General features: G+C 44.8%; 1 protein-coding gene across 2 annotated transcripts; it reads left to right on the forward strand.

Moving 5' to 3' along the window:
* Window positions 1-589: 589 nt before the first annotated feature.
* Window positions 590-17,468, forward strand: CSRP2 (cysteine and glycine rich protein 2). 2 transcript variants are annotated; one of them, XM_030548670.1, is made up of 6 exons: window positions 590-668; window positions 11,181-11,299; window positions 14,232-14,400; window positions 15,991-16,123; window positions 16,687-16,780; window positions 17,156-17,468. In XM_030548670.1, the coding sequence occupies exons 2-6, from the start codon at window positions 11,188-11,190 to the stop codon at window positions 17,230-17,232; spliced, it is 585 nt and encodes a 194-aa protein (XP_030404530.1). In that variant the 5' UTR covers window positions 590-668; window positions 11,181-11,187; the 3' UTR covers window positions 17,233-17,468. The 2 variants fall into 2 exon arrangements, with proteins under 2 accessions (XP_030404530.1, XP_030404529.1); XM_030548669.1 differs by lacking the exon at window positions 590-668 and adding an exon at window positions 755-851.
* The last annotated feature ends 3,101 nt before the right edge of the window (window positions 17,469-20,569 follow it).

Consider the following 20,569-nt stretch of genomic DNA (forward strand, 5'->3'; position numbering starts at 1 on the left):
AAGGTGCTGTAGAAATGTAAGCTGCTTTGTCTTATTAGCAAATCTCTCCCTTCAGTAACAAAAGGTTATAGGTTACTGACTTTCAAGAGCGCAGAAGTGCGGCTCACACAATTATTTGCTAAGAATACACATTTATCCAAAAATATGGGTTTTCTGCTAGACAGATTTTCTGCTTTACAGCTTTTTTTTTTTTTAAAGATGTCTACCATCTGATTACCACCATCCTCTCAAGCGGGTGCCGAAGGACCCGTGCTAACGGAGCCTGAACACTTACTCCAGATGCTTGCCATGGGCTGCTTTGGAGGAAGAAAGCAGAGTGAAAGGTGCAGTCTGAAACTGGTTTATTGTGGTCTCCCCGGATTGCAGTTTTAGGCGACATTCAGTCTCGGAGCAGCTAGCGATGCTCAGCTGTCTGACACAGCTATGGGGTGGGAGCGGGGAGAGCAGAGAGCGAGGGCCGGGACTAAATCCCCATAGCCAAACTACCTAGATTAATACACACCCGTACGGCTGCTGAGTTTTGCAATCCAGCTCCCCAGCCGAGCGCTCCCGGAGCGGCCCGCACGCGGGGCCCAGCGCCTGCAAACTGCGCCCCCAACCTTCCCGCAGGCCTCTGCCTCTGCCCCACGTCCGGGGCGGGGGGGCTGAAGTTGCGACCTCCGTTAAAGGTCAGCGATGGCTGGGGAGTGGGGCCGGCCAGAGGACGAGGGGTGGGGGCTGGGGAGTGGCCGGTGGGCGGGGCCAGGCTCCCTGCTCTAGCTCCGCCCTGGCCGCGCCAGGAGCCTTTAAACAGGCGCCGGGGCCGCCCAAGCTGTGTCTGCCGACAGTGAGTCCGGCCGCGTTCCCCTGCGGTGAGTATCCGGCCGGCCGCGCTGCCCGGGAGCGGGCTGGAGCTCTGCCCCGGGGCCGGCGGCGTCCCGCCTTGTGACGGGGGGTCCGGCCGGTCCGAGGCCGGGTGCAGCCCGGCGGGGGGTGCTGGGCGCTGCTTGGCTGCGAGGTGCCCCGGACACCCCCTCCCAGGGCCGCTCACCAGCCCGCGCGCCCCGCCGCAGGGCGCGTGTCAGGCTTCGCGCTCCGGCTTGCGGCGTGGGGCAGAGGCGGGACCCCCTGGGTGGCGAGCAGGGGCTCTGCGGTGTGGGGCCTCTGAAGCCGAGCCGCTGTCCGCGAGTTCCTAGCGTGACCTGCTCCGCGTGGGGACTCCGCTGTCCCCGCGCACGGCTCGCCTCCCGAGTGCAGGGACTCCTTGGGGCGGTGCGCTCCTGTGGGAGCCCGAAGCGGGCCCAGCCAGCAATGGGGCGGACGTGCCTCAGCCAGTAGGCAGTGATTTAAAATGGCTTTGCTACCTGATGGGAACAAAATACCGCCTGTGTGGGGTTTGTTGTCTCCTAGTCAACTTAAGTGTTCCCCAGTTCTGGACACTTTTGCTAAAATATATTGGCTTCATTAGGCTAAGGGCTGGATTTACACCGTACATGCCCTTAGGCACAGCATCTTCAGTGTCCATCCTGCCTACACCTGGTGTTTGTATAGCACACTTTTAGAGAGGTAAGGTGCCCCTAGATCGCTGGTGCCCCTGGGCATGTGCCTAATTGGAAATCTGGCCCTGCCTTTCTCCTGGGCCAAATTAAATATCTGGATATCGGATGGTTACATAATGCTGATATCTGGGGGTGCTTGATTAATTAGTATTTTGCTAGTTTGCTAGAAATACCTTGAGCCTGATGTGCATATATATATTTGGATATACTAAATTGATACTTGCAATAACTTAGTCTCCTAAAACTATGCTAACTAACCAGCAGTTTCTGTTGGGTACTGGTACTATAGAATTAGTGGCCCAACTTGTTGTGGGGTAATGAGATCAACTGTATTTTCTTCTGTCTGAGTCTTCAGTATCATTTGGATATTGCAGGGGGAAGAGAGGAAAGAGTTACTGCAAAATCACTTAAGAATAGTGGGTCTAGAGGGTTTGCATTTCAGAGTTTGATTTGACTGAAGGCAGGAAGGTGTGCAGGGACTAACATGCGTAAATTCAAAACATCAGTTTGTGAAACAATCTGAATTCTCTTGTTATCCGATACCTGTGGAAAAGAAGCCTATACAGTAGAACCTCAGAGTTATGAACACTTCAGGAATAGAGGTTGTTGGTAACTGAAATGTTCCTAATGTTATGATTGGTCTTTCAAAAGTTTACAACTGAGCATTGACTTAATACAGCTGGGAAACTTCTTTATGCAGAAGAAAAACACTGCTTTTAACCATCTTAATTTAAATGAAAGTAGCATAGAAGAGTTTCTTCACCTTGTCCAATTTTTTTTAAATTTTCACTTTTGTTTACATTCAGTACAGTACTGTATTTGTATTTTGTGGGGTTTTTGTTTGTCTGCTGGTGCCTCATTGTGTACTTCCTGTTCCAAATAAGGTGTGTAGTTGATCAGTCAAGTGGTAACTCTGGTGCTCATAACTCTGAGGTTTCACTGTAATAGATATGTGTACACATAGCATATTAGCCTGCCAAGCTGATTACTTAAGTTCCTGGCCAAAACAATTCCATTTTCAACAAGTCTTACTGTGTAGTACATGACTAGAAAGGCTTGGGGTGGTCTCTTGTACATCTAAAATTGACTTGATGTAAGGTTAGTAGCTTGAAAGATTTCCTCCTTCCCCCAAATAGCATTCTTCACAGAACTTCATAAGCAAAGGCTCTGAAGCAGGATTTACTTCTGGAAGCTCAAGTACACAGCAGTTATCTAACTATTGAGTGCTGACAGTGTGGTACAAGACAGTTCCTGTCCTAAGACACTTGCATGCTAGTGTGGTTTTTTTTTGAGGGGGAAGAATCTCATGCTACATCAGCCTGTCAGTAGAGACTATAAATAGTAAATACTGCTAAACACTAAATAGTAAACACTCCACATTTCCCTTTTTCTAGGTTGCCATTTTATGAAAGCATCATTGCAGTTTTTAAAAAAAAAACTGCATCGGGGAAAAGTGTCTGAAAGTAGAGTCTGGAAAATGTTGCATTAAAGTGAGGTTTTTTAGAGGCAGTTTTTTGTAGATTAGACACTTGGGGTGAGGACCCTTGCTATTTTGTCAGGTTCCATGACTGAATGGTTGAACCAGCTCCTTGTGCTCAGTAAACAAACTTGCAGGGCTTCTGCAGGAGATAGTCCTCTCATCCAGTGGAATGTGAAGCAACAGTCATCTTGTGTTGAGGACATGAGGGGAATCTCCATTGGCTCAAAGCATCCTAGTTTTGCCATGCTTTTCCGAACAGGACTCCAAACAGCTCACTGCCCCATGACCTCTCCAGTCAGTATTAAGTGTTTGCGGGGGTTTTTATTTTAGTATTGAAGGTGGCTCACTGGGCTCTTCTGTGCCATGGGGAGATTGTACTAGTGCATGCTCTTGTATGGAAGTGTTGTAGTGATAATGCTAGTGTCTGCATACTTGTTGCTCCCAACTAGTTGTAGAAGTGGGACAAATTATTGAAGTGGAAAAAGGAAAGTGTCAGTTTGGGGGGTACAGCTGAGCAGGAGAAATTAAGTATAGAAATATTGCATTTTCCCATGGGCCAGGACTCCAAAACCCAGGAATAGTTAGTTAGTTGTTTGCAGTTAGCTTGTGAAAAACAACTTGGTCATGAACTGTTCAGCTATGGGAATGTTTCATGCAGCTTTATGTACATTATGTGCATGGGAGTAGCCTCACTCTTTAGGTTCCTGTTGCTTTAATTGTATAGCTCTTCTGTTCCTGGCTGGCTCTTACAAAACTCTAGTCTTTTGATTGCATCCAGTGGAAACTCAAACCCAGGTATCATTTTTAACATGTAGCTAATGTAGAAGGCTTCTGGATTGGGAGCTGCCTGGAAGGCATAGCTCTACCCATGCACCTCCTATTGTGTGTATGCATCTCTTCTTTTGGTAGCAAACAGGGTTGGGCACCTAATTGCAGGGCACAAGAGCTGCCTCTAGGTGTTCTTGAGGCAGCCTCACTGCCTTGATCCCATTGCATTGCATGGGAGTGTAGCTTAGTGCTTTTCCCCACATGCTTCTGTTTAGCATATTGCCTGTTCACCATTCTAGGTGAATTATCTTGATCAATTTTGGCTCTTATGTCCTTCACTAGTACATTGAGCCCTCTGTCATCATGGTTAAAACTTAAGAAGGGTTAAAGTTGGCTTCTTTTCCGGACTGCCCCTTAGGCAAGATGTCCTACTTGTGACTCTACACACTGCATGTTTAAATGCAAAAAACACGAGTCTGATCTTCAATAAGAATCAAAGCTTTAAGGTCAACCACCTATAGAATTTTTGCCCAACTCTCCAACAAATGCTTTACTTAACATAATATGAAATGTGAGTTCCTAGACAGTCACCAAGCAAGGGCAAGGAAATACTTTTTTTAAGATGTTGTTTTTTTTAATGTAGTATGAAACATCTCAAACACGGTTTGTTTTTAAAAAATTGCCGAAATACTAGTGACTGCTAATTTAACGCTATATTCTCATCAGCGAACAGCACCGAACTGAGGAATGGGAGGAGGGGGGTAGTATAGTCATGGCGTTCAATGTGGAGTAAATAAGAGCACCATTCTGAGAAGGGGTGCAGGGGTAGAATTAAGTACCTCTTGGCAGGCACATACTGGAAGTCCAGATATACTCTCCTCTGAAGAGGAGGGTGGCTGCCAAGAACTCATAATTCTGAACTTTCATTTTTATAGGGTAACATTGGTACAAACATCTGGAAAACTTAGTACCACGTCAATGACTCTTAAATTCATTAAAGGCCTGCCTGAACTAGCAGAAGGCTTATCAAGTTCTGCAAGCAGCTTTCATGAGCTACAGCATCCTCACTACCCTTCTGAGAACTGAAATCAGAATGTTATTAATCTGCCTGTTGGGCTGTAATGTATAGCATAGCTCATGTTGGAATAAAGTAGACAGAATACATGCTATCTAGCTTTTAATGGAAAGAATTGATTTTTAGGGCAGGACTAGGTATAGTTTTCTAGCTATCTGGCCACTCTGAGGTGCTGTATGTGGAACAGATTAACAGACTGCTTCTCACTGAAGTCTCTCCTAATCTCGACTGCTTGGGGATTTGTGCTGATAGCTCAAGGAATACTTTCATTGCTGCTATAGAAGCTCCTATGGGAATGTTGAAGGGGAGGACAGTTGGCCTTGGTCTCCTCAAAGATACCCACCTTCTTGAAGCACTAACCTTTGTTGAAGTTTGAAAATCAAAAGCCTTAAGAACATCAAATTCTGACTTCCTTTAAATTCTGTCTAGTACTTGCATGGCCTTTATCACAGTAGTATCTATGCATCTTGTAATTCATAATGGATTTTATCTTCTCAATGCTTCTCTGGGGTATGGCAGTGCTTTCTCTATTTTACAGATGGGGACCAGAGACCCAGGGTAGATTAATTGACTGTCCCAGGAAGGCTGTGACTGAGCTGCAAACCTGGGTCTCAGTCCCTGTACCCCATCACTGGGACTATCCTTCTTATTAAATATTCTTGTAAGAAAGAAGATGCAATTGTGTGTGTACACGTACATAGAGAGTTTCAAATGTGAAAATCAAAAACACAAGGCACTGACCTGCCTTTTAACAGTGCCAAAGCCCTGTGAGGCCCAAGAAATAAGCTTGTTTAATAAAATTTTGACTTGGCATGTTCTCTGAGACGCGTACAAAGTGGGAAGGAATCTAACAGCAGAATGGAGGAGAATGTACAAGGGTTTGGAAGAAGAATGCAGCCTGTATCCCTCTTTCAGAGGACCCTGTTTGCCATGATTGATGTCAGCTGCTGTGTGGTAGCACAGCCAAACACTTGAATAAAAGAAATGGAATCTTAATTTTTAGACTCTACAGTGATGCCAAGAATGACACATAGTGGTGTCATAAAACAAATCTTACTAGCCTACTTAGAGTATTTGTTATTACCAACCAGTCCTAAGCTCTTGGAAAGGCTACACAAATATGACAGTAATTAAATTAATGTCACCACCATAAATGGAACAGCTACTAAACCACTTCTGTATTAAACAGAACAGCCCCGTGAACCTCTGCTTAAAAATTTGCTTAAGATATCCCAATTTGAGTTAATCAGTTAATCTTGTTTTCCCACATTCCACTAGTGGCTGTTTCTCTCCCCCCCCCCCCCCCCATTGAGCAAAGGTCTCTTAGCAGTTACTTAGTAACATTGCTTTTGTAGGGCATGCTGTCACAGTTTCAGGACAAGGGCCCCTGTATTTTCCCTTCTATGATTCCCCCCCAAGGGCACCCACTTAAAGGTTTCCATCTCCCAGCCCTTCCCTCTCCGGGGCAGAGCCCTGCATCTCACTTGCTTCTGACTGGATTTTTTTTTTTTTTTTTCAGGCTGCACAGTTCCCTGATCTACACTATGGGCTTGTCTACATCACAAAGTTGCAGTGCTGGTGAGGGGTTACAGCGCTGCAACTTAGGAGGTGTACACATCTGCAGGGCATCACCAGCGCTGCAACTCCCTGTTTGCAGCGCTGGCCGTACTCCCGTTTTGTCTCGGGTGTAGAGGATCCAGCGCTGGTGATCCAGCGCTGGTAATCAAGTGTAGACACTTACCAGCACTTTTCTTGACCTCTGTGGAATAAGCAGGTATCCCAGCATACCTGAGGAAGCCTCTGGTAATCAAGCAGGTCTCCTTCCCCGGTTTGCTGTCGTGTTCCCCGAACCCCCGTGCAAGCAGGTCTCCTTCCCTGTGGTTTGCTCTCGCGTTCCCCGAATCCCCGAGCAAGCAGGTCTCCTTCCCTGCGGTTTGCAGGGGGGTTCGGGGAACGCGAGAGCAAACTGCGGCGAAGCTGGTCTCCTTCCCCGGTTTGCTCTCGCGTTCCCCGAACTCCCCTTGAAGCCGCCCAACAACGCTGCAGTGTGGCCACATCTAACACCACTTGCAGCTGGTTGGTGTAAGTGTGGCCACTCTGCAGCGCTGGCCCTATACAGCTGTACTAATACAGCTGTAACAACCAGCGCTGCAAAATTGTAGATGTAGACATAACCTATGATATCCCCAGCAAGCCAGTCTGCCTAAAGGCCAGTGCCTATGCTTGGCTTTGTCTGGAAGAGCTATGAACAGTGTATTGCTAGTTGTGATAAGTTACCACACAGCTCCTTCTAAGCAAGCATGTTTACTCTTGAGGGATAAACATTAGAGACAGCATAGAATAACAATAAAAACACCAAAGGTCACCCCAATGCCAGTCTCAGTTCTGGTAGTGTCAGCCCTTCAAATCCCACTGTTGGGTTTCCCCTGTGGCTAAAGTTCTGATTGGTCTCTTGATCAGGAACCAGAATGAAGGGCCCCAAGTAAGTTTAAGGTCAGTCCATTTGTTCGAAAGTCCTTGGTCTGTTGGTCTCTGGAGAATCTGGTTTTGAGAGCCTCCCAAGCAGGTGGTACTTCTCTGGAGGTGTTTATAACCTCAGTGCTTTGCCTTAATCATCCTCCCCCATTGTTACCAAAGCTCCTCAAGAAACTGAAAACCCTGGCCCCATGGAGTGGATATAGTCCTTGGCCTACAAAGATGCATAAACTATTCATATGCTTAATACAGTACGGTTTCCCAAAGATAGTGACTCAGAAGCATTCCTTTGTAGGACACACCACAGATACCCCTCCACAGGTATCTGAAACTCAATTTAACTCTAAGATAGATGGAGCTACTTGAACAGAGCTCCTAATTTTGAGTAAGGGCTGCACAATGGGGAAAATAATGACTTGAGATGCTCAAGTCTGGAGGTTAAGGATGGTGTTGGAAGCAAAAAGATGGGCAAAGGGGAAGATGATGTAAGTAGGAGGAGTGTTGCTCTGGCTTTAGAGTTGCCAGATACCTAGTTTTTGACCAGAACAGCCAGTCAAAAAGGGATCCTGGCGGCTCCAGTTGGCACTGCCAACCAAGCTGTTAGAAGTCCAGTTGGCAGCACAGTGGGGGACTAGGGCTAAGGCAGGGCTCCTTGCCTGCCCTAGCTCCATGTGGCTCCTGGGAGCGGCTGCCAGGTCCCTGCAGCACCTACCCACATGGGAGGCTCCAAGAACTGCTCCAGCCCTATGAGCTGGCTCTGTGGCTCCCATTGGCTAATGAAGCTGTTGGGGTGGCACCTGCAGATGCAAGGACAGTGTGCAGAGCCTCCCTGGCCATCCATGTGTGTAGGAGCTGTAGGGACTTGGTGGCAGCTCCCAGGAAGTTGCCACCAAGTGTTACTGGGACCATGCACCCTAAACCCTCTCCTGTGCCCCAGCCCAGAGCACCTTCCTTGACCCCAAATCCCTCATTCCCAGCCCCACCCCAGAGCCTGCACTCCTAGCCACGTCCTCGCCTCCCTCCTGCACCTCAGCCCCTTGCCCCAGCCTGGTGAAAGTGAGTGGAGGGTGAGGGAGAGCAGGGGATGGAGGAGGCAGGGCCTTGGAGAAGGGGTGGGGCAGGGGTATTCGGTTTTATGCAATTAGAAAGTTGGCAACCCTATCTGGCTTGTAAAACAAGTGCATGGGAAAAGGAAGAATATAAAAGACTAAATGAATGGTGCTTAGCCTAGCTTCTCTTTAGACACCATAGTGCCAACTGTGGTGCTCAGGAAGAAACCCTAGAGGTCTGCTGAGGTAGGAGTTGGTCATGGTGTATTCATGTCTCTTTTGCTACACCTTTTAAAATTTTAGCTGCTAAGGTCTTTTCAGAACCTTTTCAAATGTAAACTGAACATCAACCAGTAGTAGTTTTTTGTTTTTGTTTTTTTTGTGTGGTTTTTGTTTGTGGGGTTTTTGAGTGTATAGGCAGACAGCAGTTGTTCCTATGCTTATTGGTTTGCCAAGCTGCAAAATGCAATTAAAATACTAGTCAGTCTTACAACTCCAATTCAAAACCCTGCAGACAGCAGTGAAACTCTCAAGAGCATGGGTGGTAGGAGGAGCCCCCCTTTGGGGAGGCTAGCCCCTGCAGCCAGAACCACAAGCCCTCCCACCTGGAGGATGCACTCCCCCCTTTGGCTGGAGGCCCAAGTGCTCTCCCCTTGACCAGAGGAGTCCAGGGCCAGCTGCACCATGCCTCCCTTCCCCAGATCCCAATCAAGGGTCTCACTCATCAGAAGAAGCTTTTCATATGTCCCATGCAGGTTCTGAGGAGGTGGTATTTGCCATTCTGCATCTTGGGTTCATCAGTAATCTCTCCGGAGTCTAGGAAGCACCAGTTGCAGCCTCCCCTGGTCTATTATACCCACTGCCCATGGTCAAGAGTCATACTGACTACTTGCTACTGCCCTTTGGGGAAAACAACTAGGAACAGCAAAGACAGGTCTGAAAGTTGGCAGGGGGATATTTCTCCACTTTTTCTTCACATCCTCCCGGAACAGAAGGTCCTGGATGGGTAGGTGTGTGAGTCCTACTTCCAGCAGTTAGAAGGGAGACGACACTTCAGATGTCATGCCTATCAGCCCTCTGACTAATAAGATGGTGTCCAAAGCACTGATCAGGGGCAGGTCTGCCTTTTCAGTAATTGGCAGTATCAAGGGAGGCTGAGCTGTGCCAGGGAAGCCTCCACTTCTTTTTTTTTTTTTTTTTTTTTTTTTTTTTTTTTTTTTCCCCCACCCCACCAATATCTATCTCTGGTTAGCATAGGAGAACTTTACAGGGCCACAAGGCCTGCCTAGCAGCCCCTGGTGCCTTTGAAAACTTTCCCTATGTCAATACCATACTGGTGCCGCAATATTTACACATAGATGAAATACTTGTCTTAAAACTACAACATCAGTGGAATTCTGGCTCTGCATTTAAAAAAACTAACAACTGGGCCTCAACTGTTGTTCAGTTTACAGTCATGGCCCCTGCCCCAAAGAGTTCACAATCTAACTTTGAACAAGAGCCAACAAATGAGGGGGAAAAAGGGGGGAGGAAGGGGGCATGAGGAAACAGCAGCTGAACTCAGTTATTTTCTCATTAAAATCCTGACCTTAAATTTGCTTTATAGAGGAGTGCTGTTGCAGTGAGAACTAACAATGTCTTTATTACAAGTATCTTGATTGTCTGGAAAATTGCATCTAACGAATAGCTTCATTTGAGAAACAAAATCCAGTTGTCCCAAGGGCCTCCCATTGTCCACCTTAACTGTAATGCTCTTCTGTTTAAACTGGAATTTTTTTTCAGCAGTTAGCTTTTGGCATTCATAGAAGTACCATCCTAGCAGCACCAGTTTTCCTCTTATGGCTGTAGGGGGTGGAGTCTCTCCACTATCAAATATTGAAGTATCAAACCAGTAAGTGCAATAACTACATTGCTAAAATTTACTACAGCTTAGTATGTGACAAATAGTACTACATGCTTGTGGCTGTCAGACATTTTCTTTCACAAAATTCTACTTTGTATATTTAGGCTCTAGCACATACCTGCCTAGTGAAGGTGAGGTTTTTATGTCACTAGCATGAGGATGCCTCAGAAATAATCCCCATTAGCCACCAAATATCAGATACTAGTTCAGAAAAAAACAAGTCTTTGCATAGTGAATTGCTCTCCAGTGAGGCAAACCTTATGGCTTATGCCATTTTCCAAGGCGCAGACTCTACAGAAAAACAAAATCCCTTTGTTGGCACAATTGGTTGGCTTCTTTCAGAAAAGAGAAACAGGATTAATGAAGCATAGAAACTGACATTACATCCATCTGGGAGGGTGTTCATTCAAGGTACAGTAAAACCATTATGCATGCAACTTTGTGCATATTCAATTCATGTAACTTTCAAAATCCTGAACAAGGAATGTAAAATGTGGTTTTTGGGAGGCAGTATCTTCTGTTTCCAGGTCTTCTGTTGAATGCACCAAGCAATATTGCATACAACAGTGGGAACTTGGATGTTTAAAGATTTGTTCCCTAAGCTTACTTGGAGGCTCCTGCAGCATTACAGAGAAGCCCATAAAGGCTATTTGACCCTATGAGTACTATCTGGGATGTAGAATGTGTTTAGTACTCAGTCTGACTACTATAGACACTTTCTTATAGAACTAGGCTCAAAGCAGCCAAAAATCTGGCAGACCGGCAGCATTGTGTTAAACAACAACAGTTCAGACTCTTTTGTATTGACTCTGAGAACTGTATCTGTGAAACAATTCAGTGAACAATCTCAGTCTTGCTGCTCTGTCTCTAATGGCTAGTGCATCTTCCACAGAGTCAGGATGCCGAACTGGGGAGGCGGTAACAAGTGCGGTGCCTGTGGACGAACAGTCTACCATGCTGAAGAGGTTCAGTGTGATGGGAGGAGTTTCCACAGATGCTGCTTTCTCTGCAGTAAGTATTCCTCGCACACTGCTTTCTGTGTCGTGCCACCTCTCTTCAGTGGCTCTATTGTACGTCAAACTGAATGGTGTCTGAGCAAGATGCTCTTCTACAAATGTATCCATAGGAGTTACATAATAAAGGCTCTGAGTTGGCACTTGGGAAACTGAATGGCAGTGCAAGTTGACCGAGTGGTCTAGTTTTGGAAGGCACTCAAAGCTATGAATGCTGTCAGACTTAGATTAACTTGCCACCCTTTCCCTTACACCTCATAAGGATCTCCGTGTCAGAGGGAGAGGTCATCCAGGACCACAGAGTATCAGTCTCCTCTGGTGTGGGAGAGCTCATAAAAAGACTTCTTAAACTGTGTCTAGATCTCTCCTTCACAACTTATGTCTGTAAAAGGCAAGGAACATGTTTTGGAGTGAGAAACCTATATTTGAATTCTGTCCAATAGATAACGGCACCACAAGAAGTCTGGATTTGTTTAGATACAGTTTTGTAGAGCCAAGCTTCTGCCTCTGAATCTGTTGGAAAGTAGATAGAGGGCTGAAGGAATAATTTAAATGAGCCCTCCCTTTTCCTTTCTCCCAGGTCCATGTAGATTGTATAGGATATTAAAGCATCAGTAGTTTGGCTGAATTTCTAACTAACACATGTAGCAGAGCCAAAATCCTAGCTCTCCTTGGCATAGGAGGCTGTGGGTTATTTCACATGAGCAGAGTCCAAATCACTATTTTGGTCTAACCAACTCATTGAGGCAACAAAACTACCTTTTTTACAACTAATCAACAATCTTTACAGCAGAAAAAGCTAATCTTATAAATTTACCAACTGCCTGTCTAACAAAATCAAAGTACTTCAACTTATTGCAAGTATGCAGTGTCACTTTGTCCAGCGTTCTGGCCTTGACCCTCTGGGGACCAGAATTAGGGTTCAGCCTTGGTTTATAGGAAACTTCCGTTACAGATGGGAAGACCTTTCAAAACTAGCTTGCCGCTAATAGATGCAACATCCCATCTATGTGTGATGATGGGAGATAGGTGTGTTTATGTTCCTTTTCCTGGTACTCTACAGCAATTATAACAAATTATTTGGCTGTGGCTCAGTTGGCTTAAGTTCATATTTTATAGAAGTTTCTCCTGTTAGAAACTTGGAACATGCAGTCAGACTGTTGGTTTAGTATGTTTCACTCTGAGTAAAGCCAAGGTCATGTTTCTTTTGCTGAGCTTAAAACATAAAGACTTAATGTATTTTAAAACTGATTAATTGCTCTTAATTATAAAATGTATCAACTGTCTACAGCAGTGGTTCTCAAACTTCATTTTACCCCCTTCTGACAACAAATTATTACATGACCCCGGGGGGGGGACGGGACTGAAGCCTGAGTCCTGCCACCCTGGGTTGGGGGGGCCAAAGCCCAAAGGCTTCAGCACCAGGCAAGGGGGCCTGTAACCTGAGCCCTGCTGCCCAAGGCTGAAGCCCTCAGGCTTTGGCCTCAGGTGGTGGGGCTCAGGCTCAGGCTCAGGCTTTGGCCACAGGCCTCAGTAAGTCTACATCTACCCACAGTGTGAGAACCACTGGTCTACTGAATCAATGCAATAAACAAAGGTTTCTGTGTATTTTGAAGCTTACAGCTTTTTTTAAAGCTAAGTCTTAAAACTGGGTTGTAGTTGGGCTTTCAGTCCAACCTGTATCCTGTACAGACAGCAAAATGCTATGACTGAAGGTAGTTACAAGAGCAGTGTTTAGAAGAGGGAAGCAGAAATAGCTGTATTCTTTACTGCTATGACCTTGGGCAAGTCTCTTAACTTCTGTTCTCTGGTCAATCTGTATAATACATCCAGTTCTTTCTTGCCTGCTAAAATGTTGCTGTTCACACCTGGTTTCATTCTTCCTGAAGCTCTGCATTCCTCAGAAAAGGAGGATCAGCCACTTGCAATAGAAAGATACCCAATAATTGCTTTCAGTAGCCTATGATGTAATCTGGTTCCTGGGTTTATAGTTCCCAGCAATGCCCCTCTGCTACATACATCGGCCAAACTGGACAGCCTCTACAGAAAAGGATAAATGGACACAAATCAGATATTAGGAAAGGCAATATACAAAAACCTGTAGGAGAGCACTTCAACCTCCCTGGCCTCACAATAGCAGACCTTAAGGTGGCCATCCTGCAGCAAAAAACTTTAGGACCAGACTTCAAAGAGAAACTGCTGAGCTTCAGTTCATCTGCAAATTTGACACCATCAGCTCAGGATTAAAGAGACTGTGAATGGCTTGCCAACTACAAGACCAGTTTCTCCTCCCTTGGTTTTCACACCTCAACTGCTAGAACAGGGTCTCATCGTCCCTGATTGAACTAACCTCATTATCTCTAGCTTGCTTGCATATATATACCTGCCCCTGGAAATTTCCACTACATGCATCCGACAAAGTGGGTATTCACCCACGAAAGCTCATGCTCCAAAATGTCTTAGTCTATAAGGTGCCACAGGACTCTTCACTGCTTTTACAGTTCCAGTCTGGTATCCATAAAAAGTAAACAGAACCATGTGAACAGAGGGCTGTGAACTGTCAGACAATTAAATGCTTCTGCTCTGATACAGATGCTTATTTCCATGTAAGTTGAAGCAAGAGAGGAAATTGCTGACTGTAGTATCTGGTTTTCTGTGTAACCTCATTAATCAAACTAGGGCAAGTCTCCATTCTTTAAATATCAGCACCATGAGGGTGGGAGGGAACAGAGCCTCTTTATGAAGCTAAACATAATTCACCAATTCAAAAGAGAAGCTGCCTCTTCTAATTTTCAGCAGTTCCACAGTTCATTAGGAAGAACTGTGGACAGGGGAACCCGTGACATCCATCATCTGACATTTTTTGGCTTACTTCATGTGCTGTGGCTGAAAATGGCCCCTTCTGACAACCTGAAACTTTTTTTTTCCAGTGGTTTGTCGGAAAAACTTAGACAGCACAACTGTAGCAATTCATGACGATGAGGTTTACTGCAAGTCCTGCTATGGAAAAAAGTATGGTCCTAAAGGCTATGGCTATGGCCAAGGAGCAGGCACGCTCAACATGGACAGAGGCGAGAGACTGGGCATTAAGCATGACAAGTAAGTTCAACTCTTCACTATATCTAACTGCAAGATGTACAGTTGGCTTGTGATCTTCATGTTGTGCCGAAGGTTCTTCATGCAGGAGTTAAAGGCCAAATGCTCTTACAGATGTATAATGTGGCTGTGTTCTAAACACACACCAAAATGCCAGCGTATCCCAGAGCAGAATATTGAAGTCAGAGGTGCACTGAACCCATGATGCCTGTTCCTGCAGTCCTGCGGCATGCAACTTCCAGTGATATCAGTGGGAGTTACCTGTAGGCGAGGACTTCAGGAACAAGCTTTTAATCTTTCTGGATTAATAAAAATTATATTGTGCTGGTTACTGGCTTTATGCAAGTGTAAAGATTACTAAACATGGCTTGTTTAGTATTCATATCCTACTTACTGGCGATAGGCTCATACACTAAGCTTTGACAAGGTTGTATTCTAGTTATGAATTAAAATAAAGGAGGATTTGAGGTTGTATAGAGTTAATGTCTATATGGAAAACTTAATCCTGCTCTGTCTAAATTGAAGTGCCTCACTGCATTTCAGTCTTGGGTATAGCAACTAGTAGGCTAGCTAGTAGCAAAAGTGTGATAGAATGGGTTCTTACAGCAGGCCAGGTCAAAGTACTTAAAGATGTATCAAAACCTGCTCAGAGTTGGCGTTTGCTATCTAAACACAAATGCCATAACTAGTAGACAATTCTGATGACTTCATGAAAGGCTTAACGTGGACATCTAGTTCCATTAAAGTTCAACTGTGCTAATAGCTCAGTGTTTCTAAAATTCCAGCTTCTAGATCATAACAGTTGAGATGTAAATTCATAATTTACAGTATCTCCAAATTTAATTTAGAAACTGGCATACTGACCTGGGCAATAGCTCATCAAGTCAGTATCCAGTATTAGATACTACTTTGCAGTGTTTTACACCTTCTGGATAACTGGGAAGTATTATGACATGGAGGAAACTTAACATCATGCAGTCATTAACTAAATACAAGGGTCAAGTAGGCCTATTTTTATTATGCAAAATTCCCTTAAAATAGCAGCTTCTCAGCATGGAAAACACCATTAATCAAACCAGTTCAGTGTTGATGTGGTGATCTTTTAAATCAAGATAAGGTGAGGGTGGATTTTAAAGATATGTGCATGTGTCTGGGGCTGCAGTCATTATGGATTCTGGCAAAACCTAGGTGTATTTAGTTGCAAATGATTATTTGTGTATTTATCATGTATTCAGTTATCTCCCTGCTCTCCTCCCTTCTTAGAACAATGTGCCCTTGTAGGGAGGCATGGAGGAACATTCAGGGGATATGGCAGGGGGCTGGGAAGGAGGGCCACCCAGCCCCATTCTGCTCTTGGCTCCTAGCTCTGACCATAGCTGTGGCCACAGCCTTGGCCTCCTTACCCCTGTTCACCCCTCCGCTCCCCTCCCCAGGAGCTGCAGCCACACTCCTGGCCATGGTTCCCAACTGCTTCTCAAGGGGGGGGGGGAGACAAGGGCAAGGGGTGGGGGTGACATGAAAAGTTTGGGGACCACTGATTTAGAGGGTAAATAGGAGCACAAGACTGACCTACTATATAACTGTTCCTTCTAGCACACCATCTCCTCACCGACCTACAACAAGTCCAAATACTTCAAAGTTTGCTCAGAAATTTGGAGGTGCAGAGAAATGCTCTCGATGTGGTGATTCTGTTTATGCTGCTGAGAAAGTAATAGGAGCTGGAAAGGTAAAGTAGGATTTCGATAAAGTTCTTTGCTAAATAGCCTGTGGGGAACAGGGGGAGATGCAATCAAAGCAAGGGTTGGCTCAAAACAGAACTGTTTTGAGCATATTTAGGCAGAAAGAGTCAGGTAGGCCAATTGTGATGCAAAATTTCCTTAGTATAGCAGCTTCCCAGCATGGAAAACACCATTTAATCAAACTGGTTCAGTGTCATTTAAACCAAGATAGAGGTGAGTGAGATTTTTAAAGAGAAATGCATGTGGCTGTGGTTAGGGCTGCAGTCATGTTAGATTCTGGCAAAACTTAGATGTATTTAGTGTTCTACCTAAAGCATATTATTTCTTTGCTAACTTGCATCTGAAACAATCTGTTAAAAGAGCTGGTCTCTATCACCAGTCATCTCATTTCATTATCTAAGTGAGAAACCAAAAACTCCCCAAGTAGGATCCTTGTCTGCTTTAGGCTTCAGGAGTCTGTACCTATCTCTATTGAAATGTTACTTTCAAGAGTCTCTCGTACCTAATGTGTCCAGTAAATACAATGACTTGTACTCTTTGCTTCTCTTAGCCTTGGCACAAAAACTGTTTCCGATGTGCTAAGTGTGGGAAGAGTCTAGAATCCACAACCCTGACAGAGAAAGAAGGTGAAATTTATTGTAAAGGTAAGGAAGTAATATGCATGAACCCAGCTGCTTACAGTTCAGAGTAACATGCTCTAAACGGCAGAGATGTTCAGTTCAGATCTGGAGTCACTCTGGGCTGGGAATCCTGTGCTGACATCTGATAAGGATTCCTTCATTTTGATAGGGTTGGGACACTTAGCACTGCAGTATGGCTCAATTCTGCAGCTGTGCAATATTACTTAATGATGCTGTTCTGTTTGAGGCATAGTTAAAGGCTTTATTCTCCAGCATCCTTCCATGAATATTGCTTTAGAGCACATGGACTGCTGAGCAGTCCTGAGCAATAGAAGTCAAGTAACTTGCAGGCATCCAAACATGTCTTTCTGAAAACGTGTGGCTTTTTTTCCCTTTCAGGCTGCTATGCAAAGAACTTTGGCCCCAAAGGATTTGGATATGGCCAGGGAGCAGGGGCCCTTGTTCATGCTCAGTGAAGGAGTAACATCCAAGGTTGATCATGATTCACTGAGACGCCTTCTCTGCAGCAAGGCACAGCTTAAGTGTTACTAGTTACTGTGAAACTGACACTAGTGTACTATAATATTGCTTAGATCGAGCTTTTAACAAATACTAAAGCACTACATATTTCTCAATTTTCTCATGCACCACATGTTAATGAACACTATATTAGCACTGTCATTCCACTTCAATAAAGCTTTGCATATTGTGACTTTGTTTTTGTTTAGCTTATCTTTTAAATTATCAGGTGTAAACTGCTTCCTCTCTGCCTCACCAGTATAAAGAGCTTGAGCGCAGTGCTGGATTAAGGCACTTGGACCTAGCTCCCCAGCACCTGGAGCCATGTGTTTACACCAGTTTCTACTTAACCCAAAAGGCTTCTAGCCCTTGTGATTAGGGGAGGGAGGAGAGCCTGAAACAGGTGTGAGTTGCCCTATGTATGCCAATAGGGATGTTAATTCAGAGACCTGAATAGGAGCACCCTTGGCAGCAACATCTTAGCAGAGGACACTGGCATGAGAACTTATCCCACAACTAGAATGCATCTGCGTGTGTGTGTGTAGGGGTATTACTAGGTATTCCAGATGGGGACAGAGCTGGGAGGAGCATTGTGAGTGCTTAGAGCCTTGGGTTTGCCTTAATTTAGTCATGTTTCTGTCTACTTTACTGCCCACTGTAGAAATATTAGGTGAAATCCTGTCTCCTTTGAAGTCAATGACAGAACACCAGGTAAGGTCAGTGGTTCAGGATTTCACCAATAGGGTGTACAGTGCTAGACCTGAAGGATTCCTGGAGAACTAGTGACACTACATCAGAACTAAAAACCTCAAGAAGTGACCATTTTCCTCTGCCAAAGTTCTAAAAACAAACTCCAGACCCCTTAAACAATGTTACAAACTTGTCACTGATTTCCTGAGCTGAAAGCATAGGTCTCCACAGTTTGAGCTCAAGAGCCAGGCTGTTAGATTGATAGCCTCCATGGCTCAAGCACGGAAAGGGGGACAGCCCACACCTACTAGTAGGATACATAAGCACCTCTGTCCACCCCAACTGTGGGTTGACCAGCCCCCTTTCCAAACTTACTCTTTGATCAAAAAAAAAAGGGTGGGGGCACAGAAGGACCATCTTTCCCTAAAGTAAAAATGAGTAAATTTCCTGCTCCTCCCCCCCCTCCATGCAGGAGCGGGGAAGAGAACCATCAAGGCTTCCTTTATACATCCAAATAAACTCAGCTTCTCACTTAAAGGTGATTGAAAGATCTACATTTACAGGAAGATGCTAGTCTCCAAGTAAAGTAACTTAAAACACTTGACCTCAAACTTTAAGGTCAGAAGGGACCATTATGATCATCTAGTCTGACCTCTTGCGCAATGCAGGCCACAAACTTTCACCCACCCACTCCTGTAACAAACCCCTAACCTATGTCTGAGTTATTGAAGGCCTCAGATTGTGGTTTGAAGACCTCAAGGGGCAGGGAATCCTCCAGCAAGTGACCCATGCCCCATAGGAAGGTGAAAAACCTCCAGGGCTGCTGCCAATCTGCCCTGGAGGAAAATTCCTTTCTGACCCCAAATATGGTGATCAGTTAAACCCTGAGCATGTGGGCAAGACTCACCAGCCAGCACCCAGGAAAGAATTCTCTGTAGTAACTCAGATCCCATCCCATCTAATATCTCATCACAGACCACTGGGCATACTTACCTGCAGATAATCCAAGATCAATTGCCAAAATTAGGCTATCCCATTATACCACCCCCCTCCACAAACTTATCAAGCTTAGTCTTAAAGCCAGATATGTCTCTTGCCCCCACTACTCCCCTTGGAAGGCTGTTCCAGAACTTCACTCTTCTAATGGTTAGAAACCTTCATCTAACTTCAAGTCTAAACTTCCTAGGGTCCAGTTTATATCCATTTGTTTTTGTGTCCACATTGATACTAAGCTTAAATAATTCCTCTCCCTCCCTGATATTAATCCCTCTGATATATTTATAAAGAGCAATCATATCCCCCCTCAACCTTCTTTTGGTTAGGCTAAACAAGCCAAGCTCTTTGAGTCTCCTTTCATAAGACAGGTTTTCCATTCCTCAGATCACCCTAGTAGTCAGTCTCTGAACCTGTTCCAGTTTGATGCAGGCATGGTAGTTTTTCCTTCTGAACTTAATCCTTTTTTGGGGGGGAAAGAGACCCATCTCCTGGCACTTGGGGGTGGGCTCAAGAGAAACCAGAGGAGCCTAATTTATCATCCAAGCAAAAGCCCATATTGATCCCAGTCTTTGTGCATAGGTTAGGTTTGTGTGCAATGTTACAGTCCTGGATTTTTTTTTAAAGTATTTACTCTAGTCAAAGGCTTTTTCCTTTGATAGAGAACATCTGGGGGAAGGGGCAGTTGTGACCCAGCATGGTGCTAGCTAGCGCTTCCTCCACTAGTTTTGACATAACTACCATCTCCAAAGCAGTGAGATTACACCAAGGTATCAGCATAAATAGAGTAGTTCAAGCTGCTTGCTATTATCAAATTGAAAATATTTCTGTAAGGCAGTGAAAGGGACAGTTGTGACTTAGTGTTGGCAGCAGTTACTTCAGTACTATAGTGTGTATGGGGGGGAAGAAAGCAAGGCTGCCTGTCTCTTCTGCAGGAGTAATGAAAGCTAAAACCCCCAGCTACTTGCACAAACTAACACTTCAAGTTCAAACAAATTGCTGTTAGCAGTCTTGTTCTAATGCTTGAAAAACAGATACTGGGTTAATAGAAATGGCCTAGACTTGAATTGACCAAGTGGGAAGGTAAGCCTTTCAAACAACAATCCCTTCCTTAACTGCCTCATCACCATTTTTTATTTATTATTGTTAATGTATGTAGTCCTTGAAATCCTGCAGCTCTGTAATCAACTATTACAACCCCCAAGGTTGCAGAGGAGGGCTAGTTCTGTAGAATGGGGAAGAAGGTAACAAGCATTAATGCTGGACCTTCTTAAAAGTATAGAGAAGATAGGCAGGCATGTTGTTTGTGCAGACATCCAAAACACTGAATGCCCTCGGCTGCTACTGACAGTCTTAAAAGGGCATCACTCAATCACATCTTATCAAGGACTTTTCACCAATCTCTACATGTAATGACCACTAATCTTTTCAGTCTTACACACTACTGTTGTCCCTTACTTTAGAGTCTGGGGTACCTATGGTAAAGTGGCTCCCACTCCTGCTGTGTGAAAACATTATGTGATTAAAGCCATTTCTTCAAGTCCATGTGCACATTGCTGTTTCTAGCTACCTATATGTAGCCAAGTAGTTAGTTCATCTAGTGAGACCACC

This window comes from Gopherus evgoodei, chromosome 1 (assembly GCF_007399415.2).
Source record: "Gopherus evgoodei ecotype Sinaloan lineage chromosome 1, rGopEvg1_v1.p, whole genome shotgun sequence".
Lineage (NCBI taxonomy): Eukaryota > Metazoa > Chordata > Testudines > Testudinidae > Gopherus > Gopherus evgoodei.